We start from the raw sequence: 8,211 nt of genomic DNA, 5'->3' as shown, positions 1-8,211 counted from the left end.
GCAAATCTCGCCTGAACTCCTCCCCTATTTTTCACAGTAGGTAGAAGTAATCTCTCCCTTTTTGGAATTCCTACAGGACATGAATTGTATTTCTCTTTAGCACTTACTGCTTTTCTTTTAGATCAAAGAAGGCACACAATGAGATAGAGGGGTATAGCTTAAGGTAGTCCAGCAGGCCATCTAGACAGGTCCCTCTACAGTGATATAACCTTAAGGAATTTACCATCATCCCAGAACTGGTTGTCAGCCTTGCAAATTCAGAAGCCTAATTTTAATAGTAAACATAGAGTGGAGCCATCTTCCAGGGGGGCTCTTGTAGTCACTAAATTCACAGAAACCGATAGTTATATAAACCATAATCCAATAGATTAATGTAAATGAAAAATGCAATTATCAAAAGAACTGGGATCCTCTAAAGATATTCCACGCTCATGGATTGGAAGAATAAACATAGTTAAAATGTCCATATTACCTAAAGCAATCTATAGATTCAATGCAATCCCAATCAGAATCCCAATGACATTCTTCATGGAAATAGAACAAAGAATCCTAAAATTTATATGGAACAACAAAAGACCCCAAATAGCCAAAGCAATCCTGAGAAAAAAGAGCAAAGCTAGAAATATCACAATCCCTGACTTCAAAATATACTACAAAGTTATAGTAATCAAAACAGTATGGTACTGGCAGAAAAACAGACATATAGATTAATGGAACAAAATTGAAAGCCCAAAAATAAAACCACACATCTACGGACAGCTAATCTTCAACAAAGGAGCCAAGAACATACAATAGAGAAAGGAAAGTCTCTTCAAAAAATGGTGTTGGGAAAACCGGACAGCCACATGTGAAAGAATGAAAGTAGACCATTATGTTACACCATACACAAAAATTAACTCAAAATGGATTAAAGACTTGAAGGTAAGACGTGTAACCATAAAACTCCTAAAAGAAAATATAGGCTGTACACTCTTTGACATTGGTCTTAGCAGTATCTTTTAGAATACCACGTCTACTCAGGTAAGGGAAACAAAACAAAAAAGAAACAAATGAGACTACATCAGATTAAAAAGCTTCTGCAAGGCAAAGGAAACCATGAACAAAACAAAAAGACAACTCACCAACTGGGAGAAAATATTTGCAAATCATATATCTGACAAGGGGTTAATTTCTAAAATATATAAAGAACTCATACAACTCAACCACAAAAAAACAAACAACCCAATCAAAAAGTGGGCAGAGGATATGAGCAGACATTTTTTCAAAGAAGATGTACAGACGGCCAACAGGCACATGAAATGATGTTCAACATCACTAATTATTAGGGAAATGCAAATCAAAACTACAATGAGATATCAACTTATACCTGTCAGAATGGCTATAATTAACAAGACAAAAAATAAAAAATATTGGAGAGGATGTGGAGAAAAGGGAACCCTCATACGCTGCTGGTGGGAATGCAAACTGGTGCTCTATGGAAAACAGACGTTTCAAAAAATTAAAAATAGAAATACCATATGATCCAACTATCCCACGACTGGATATTTATCCAAAGAACATGAAATCAACAATTCAAAGAGATTTCTGCACCCTTATGTTCATTGCAGCATTATTCACAACAGCCAAGATGTGGAAGCAACCCAAGTGCCCATCAAAAGATGAATGCATAAAGAAGACGTAGTATATATATACAATGGAACATACTCAGCCATAAAAAACGACAAAATCGTACCATTTGCAACAACGTGGATGGACCTTGAGGGTATTATACTGAGCAAAATAAGCCAGACAGAGAAAGACAAACACCCTAGGATTTCACTCATATGTGGAAGATAAACACATGGATAAGGAGAACAGATTAGTGGTTACTAGAGGGGAAAGGGGTCGGGCGGAGTGCGAAAGGGGTAAAGGGACACATATGTATGGTAATGGATAAAAACTAGACTATTGGTGGCGAGCAGGATGCAGTCTGCACAGAAACTGATATATAATAATGTACACCTGAAATTACACAGTTATAAGCAAATATGACCTCAATAAAATAATTAAATTTTTAAAAAAAGGAGCCAGGATCCTCTAGAAGGCAGATCACTAGATTCTGTCCCTATAGGTGAGACATTTGCTGGGTGAGCACAGAATCACACCAGGAAAGCATGTTGAAGCATTTCTTAGCTGAGGCAGCCTGAAATATTCTCACCCACTACAGGGATAACATGGACAAGGAAATCCTAATGCTCAGGTCAGCCTGACTGAGACAGAGCTTAGAGGCGCCATGCCAGTGCTTGCCTCTGTGACTGCCTTGTGGCTGTCATGGCTAATTAAGCCCTTTGGTTCACAGAATCTCATTCCAAACAGAATACAGAGTGATTGGTTGACAAGATTGATTAGGCTTCCATTTATTAAATTACAATCGCATCTGCCTTCTTCAGATTCCTCCCATATGACCTGGATCGGAGTTTGGTTTGTTTTTTTAATCATGTTTGTAGACAAGCTCTTGGCTTACCCCCACAAATAGCTAATTTCAGGGCTGTATTAGTCAGTTTAGGCTAGCTAGGTTATGTGGCAGTAACAAACAACTAAAATAATCTGAGTGGCTTACAACAACAAAGGTTTATTTCTTACTCATGTTACATTACATGTCATGTATGTCTGCTGTGGCTCTGCACATCTTCATTCTGGGACCAAAGCTGGAGAAGCAGCTCTATCTGGGACATCCAGCTCTCATGGCAGAGGAAAAGTAATATGCCAGAATCATGAGATGGCCTATACATTTCTGCTCAGAAGTGCTCATGCCATTTCTACTCACATTTCATTGATCAAAACAAGGCCAAACTTGATGACATTAGGGTGAGAAGTATAATCTCCTAGGGACAGGCCACATGGGGGGGTGGTTTACAAAAGGAGGGGCAGAGAATATTGATAATAGTCTACAGCAAGGACTAATATTCAGCCTGTATGCACCAGTGTGGCTGTTACCAGTTACAATATTGACTACAAAAATATTGAAATACTTTCATACTAGCTGGTAAACAGCTCCTGTCCCAAGCCTCCTGACAACTCCCCTCCCCTGGCATCCCCTGGGGCCTACTATTCACAAACTAGCAACTGAAGGGTTAACACCTAGCACAGAAGGCTATCTCCAGGACCCATCCTGGACTTCAAATTTGCTAGATCAATGCAAATTAATGCTAGATTAACACTCATATTAAATATTTTTACTATCACCCTTGGCTAATTTCCTCAACTATGTAAACTCTTATTAGTCTAATTCTGAGGGCAACCTGATTTCCAGGCTCTTGGAGGGAAACTGACTGCAGCCTCTATGCACTGTCGATACTTATTACAATAATAACTAATAATACTAATTATTGCTACTCCCTACACATTTTTCCTCTCTTTTGCCAACATAGTATAGGCAGTAATTGCTCAATAAATATTTGTAGAGACTTACCTAGCTTATTCCCGTTAGCTAAGCTCATCTCTCTACTATCTCAACATAGTATTTCTTATTTTCGGTTTGCCTGTTTTTAATTTTTTATGCCATTTCTATGTCTGAAAATGTCATCATTATCACTAACTTCTTTATGACACTTTTGCAATTTACAAAGCACTCTTCCTTACACTATTTCATTCAATCTCCCCGATACTCCCAGGAGGTAGGAATTAGATCATTTTACAAATGAAGAAATTGAGACTCAGTGAAGTCAGGTGTCTTACAGCTAGTTAGGTTTCATGCATTCATTCATCAAATATTTATTGAGTACCTGAAGTGAGATTTACTAAGGTTGGATTTGCAAACAATTCTCCTGAATTCAAGTCAAGGGTTTATTGCACTATTCTCAACGACTTTATCACCAGGGTCATAAACTCAAAGGAAGGAAATAATAGTGTGTTGCTTTTATTGGACCCCTTCAACACAAGTCTCAGAAAGGCTCCAAGGTCATTTGTAAACTTCAAGGTGACCACCAGCAGGAGCAGTCTCATTTCTCTCTGTTTGCTACTTAATGCACTGTTTCACTGTAGATAATTCCATTCAATACATATTTGATGACTTTATCTACGGGTTTCGGAGCTATTCAAATTGAGTTTTGACACTTACTAGCTGTGGGACCTTGATCAAGTTACCTAACCCTTTTGAACTTCAGTTTTCTCATTCGTAAAACAGAAATAATACTAATGCCTTTGGACTAAGTGGTTGTGGAGATTAAAGAAAGTATGAGAAGATGTAATGCTCATTGTAGCTGTGGTTTCTAATTGTCTTTGATGAAGTTTTTAGCTCTGCATTCAAATGAGAAAAACAATGTCTATGTCGACATAAGGTTACAAGCTGACCATTCTTGGGAAGTGCTGTTCTTCATCCTGGAGTATATAATTTTACAGTTTTGGTGTTCAATTCCCTCTTTTATGGTATTGGTAGCTATCTTAACGGCGCACTTAATCTGGCATCCCCACGTCGTCCTTCCTCCCCCAGCTCTCTTTCCTCCCAAACTAAAAAAAGAAAATAAAAACTACTTATTCCCTAAAATTCAAGCGTGCGCAGCACAGCAGATTCACAGGGAGAGAACGCCCTGTGGAGGTCACCAGGCAACGCCTCCGGATCCCCTACAAGGGGGCGGCGCCAGAAGGCTCTCAGATCTCATTCCGCCTCACCATGTCGTCCCCCTTTCCCAATTCTCGCGAGACTTCAAGAAACTTAGCTTCTGCGCATTACAAGATACTGGGAGTCCAGGCGCCAAGGGAGGGGGAGGGGACGGGGGAGACGGTACAAACGGCGTGGCCGCCATCTTGTTTGTACCGCCGCTTCGCGCGCGCTCCGTTCTCCGTGACGCACGCTTCCCCCTCCCTTCCGCCGTGCCCAGGCCTCTGCATTGCTCCACTCCGCAGGAGCGGTCCTGCTCTTCCCTGACTCCTGAGCAGAGGCATGTGAGTGTGCGGGAGCCTCTGCGGGAGGGAGGGTGAGCGGTGAGTGGCGGCGGCGGCGGGGGGAGGGGCAGCGCTTCCCGCCTTCGGCGGAGACCTCACTTCCCTCGCGCGGCCGCTGCTGTAGTTCGGTCCGGTCTGCCCGCCGCCATGTTGTATTGTCGCCCGGCCCTCCGCTCTCGCTGCCGCCGCGCTCGTGGGGTCCGTGCGCCTCGTCGGCCCGGCCCGCGGGCTTTCTCCCATTGGCGGAAGGCGACGGCGGGGGGGCTCGCTCGTGATTGGTCGGTGGCGGGGAGGCCGCGGACCTGGCACCTTATTGGTCGCGCTGTCTCCGGCCTGGGGGGTGATGAAGGAATCCGAGGCTGCGGGGATTCGCGTGTCTTGGGCTCGGACTGCGGGGTGATGACCCCCTACGGCTCAGCAGTTGAGTGGAGGCTGAGGACGAGCCTGGAGGCCTTAGTGGGAAAGAGGGTGATGGTCTGGCAGGTACTTCGGAGGTATCCTGTGCATGGCCGGAGTGGTAGGCACTCTTAATTCCAGAGGTACTCTCCTTGGAACATGAGGGGTCCAGGATAGGGGCGTGCAAGCCCCAAAAGTCCTAGGTTTGGAAACACTGAAACCCGAGTTACGGGCTGAGAGGGTCTTAGAGATCCAGGGATGCTAGGCTTGGAGTGTAACAGGGTTTGGGAGTGACTCTGATGTCCATGGAGGGCAGGTCTGGGGGCATGGTATAGCATCAGTGCCCTAGGGACATATCTGAACGATGAGATCAGATGAGGGGTTCTGCTAGAGAGTGCCAGCATTGAAACACAGATTTTGGTGGAGCCCTGGAGTCCAAATTTACCGGATCTGGGATGTGGTGTGAGGAGGAAGTAAACAGACTCAGGCTAAGGGAGGGATGCTGTTGGACAGGTGTGCCCTGTCTTAATAACTGAATCCCAAACCAGGAGGCATAGCATTAAGTAGTGACAGAACTGTAGGAGTGAGAAAGTACGAAGCATTTTGGGGAACATTTTCAGATTTGGGAGTTATATTGAGAGCAATTATAGATTATTGAGTCTCAGGACCATGCAGCTAGTTTTGAGATGTTCTGTATGAAGTTTTTCTGCTCTAGGAAGGATACAGGTCAGGGCTGAGTTTCCAAAGCTACGCTTTCTAGCAAAGCGAATATTAGATACTTGGCAAATATTTGTTGAATGCATATTGTTAGGTTCCTCTTTAGTGGAAGAGAGCTTGACAGAGATTCTGGATCTTGGCTCATTTATTTCCTTTTATATGTGCCTAAAAAATACACTCAGTCTCTTATGTACTTAATTTTTTTTTCTTTAGTTAAGCAGCCCAGAACGAAAATAATCTAGTGCATAGTTTCTTGCATCTTGTCTTAAGTAACAGGACTTGTCAACACTTTCTGGTTCATGTTTCAAAAAGCTTTTGTTCTAATCTAGAGTTGTTAGAGTCAGCTTGTTGGGGGTACATTCCTTTTTCCATTGAATTGTAATGACTTGGTTTGTTCTATCTTTGCTCCTCTCAAGATTTGAAGATCATGGAAACACATTTATGTTAAACTGCTATGTTTTCCTAATTTGTGTTTCCTTGTCTGTATTAGGTGGTCCTTTCTAGCTTTAGGTAGATGTTACACTTCCGTTTTTATACTAATTTCAAGAAACTCCTGTGGTTTTCAAATTTGGTCAGTTCTATGTGAATGCAACTACATTTTCGAGAGAAGGGGAAAGTAGTATAGGAAGATTCTGATGTCTTGGGGCACATTTAATATCACATTCCTGTTACGTAGGCATTATCCCCATATTGCAGATGAGAAAATTGAGATCAGAGAGAGGTTAAGTAGCTTGTCCAGTGTCACTCAGTAGTTGAGCTGAGATTCAAATACTAGTTGCCTGATGACAAAGCCTGTAGTTGTATGTGCTGCATCATGCTATCAACATAAACTGGACTAGTCGAACTCCACGATAGTTTTGTATTTCAAAGTGGATCATCTTTCTTTGATTTCTGGTTGTTAAGAGTGTATTGAGTGGGAGAATATAATTAATAAGAATTTGTTGTACTGTTTCAAAGATTCAGACCACAGAATGGTAACCATATGGAATATAGGTTCTTCAACTAGGTATTTAAATCATATTCCTTGGTTTCTATTGTGAAGGGAAAGATTTACAAAGTAAACTGCTGGAGTTTTCCTGAACTCAGGTAGATAATGGGGAAAAACACATACAGAAAGTTTAAGAATCTGCATTCTTTAAAAACTAGGCTTCGGAATATTGGGGACATAGTCTTTCTATATATGGAAGTGATTAATGCTAAGCAGTGAGGAACTACCAAGTGCATAGTGTCAAGAGCTCACTAGGGAGCTTTTTCGAACATCACCACTTCTTTAGGATGTTTGTCTGCAAACACTGGGACCTATCCAAAGCCTAGTGCCTTCTTCCAACCGTGGGCTCATGATTCTAGGATATGCTTATCCTGGATGATGTGTAAAATTAAAACTGGATACAACAGAATATTTGCAATTCCAATTTTGCGTGGAAACCTTTAAATAATTCAGGTTTCAGGGGAAGACTAGTAAATTGGAAGTCTTAATTGCTTTGTGTATTGAAATGATTAGGTGAGAGTCTCCTCCCTTTTATTTGCAATTACATTGCAGTGTGGAAGAGTAAGAATCAAAAGTATGAGGGGAATTTGGGCTTGCCATGCATTTTGTACATTGGTCATCTCAGCTTCATTTGGCTTAGTCATGAAGTTAACCAAATGTGAAGAATGTAACGGCATCCATTACTTAGTTTCTTTTTTAGTAAGTCTAGACAAGGTTACAAAAACAATTATATGCATACCTCTTTTTTATTCAGCAAGCATTTCTTGACTACTTGCTCTTCAGTACCAGTGGCCACTATCATTCTCCTTAGACCCATGGCCACTTGCTGGGCCTTGTTATCATCTGGAATTGACAAATCTAGAACTCCCAGCAGGTCTGGATAGGTCTGAGTTTATATTAAAAACTTGTGAACATCAGCTTTGTCTTTTAAGCAGAAGTCATGCCAGTGCTCTATACTTTACAGACTGTGTCTATGTCATCTTAATTAATCTTTATAACAGATAATTCTGTTATCTCATTTATGCTTACACTGTTTTCCATTTGTTCAAAACTGATTCATTGTACTAGAAGATACAAGGTTTCTTATCCCCATTTACAGAGAAATGGAGGCAGTGAAATTAGGGGCCATGCTAGGTGTCTCTTTAGGCAATTTTGAAATTCACATGTCTTATCTTTTAGTTCAGAGA

At 41.5% G+C, this 8,211-nt stretch overlaps 1 protein-coding gene across 10 annotated transcripts in view; it reads left to right on the top strand.

Annotated features, from left to right (window-relative positions):
• Window positions 1–4,758: 4,758 nt before the first annotated feature.
• Window positions 4,759–8,211, top strand: part of NFYC (nuclear transcription factor Y subunit gamma) — a 64,188-nt gene continuing 60,735 nt past the window's right edge. For 2 of the 10 annotated variants that reach the window (XM_014784209.2, XM_087446181.1), the window contains exon 1: window positions 5,279–5,440. In XM_014784209.2, the coding sequence (XP_014639695.2) occupies window positions 5,323–5,440 (118 nt within the window). In that variant the 5' untranslated portion in view covers window positions 5,279–5,322. The other 8 variants (XM_087446186.1, XM_014784210.2, XM_087446187.1 and 5 more) reach the window with 8 other exon arrangements.

This window comes from Ceratotherium simum, chromosome 22 (genome assembly GCF_057802395.1).
Source record: "Ceratotherium simum simum isolate JZ-2026a chromosome 22, ASM5780239v1, whole genome shotgun sequence".
Taxonomy (NCBI): domain Eukaryota; kingdom Metazoa; phylum Chordata; class Mammalia; order Perissodactyla; family Rhinocerotidae; genus Ceratotherium; species Ceratotherium simum.
Note: the sequence above shows the minus strand (reverse complement) of the source record. Positions and strands in the feature narration are given on the sequence as shown.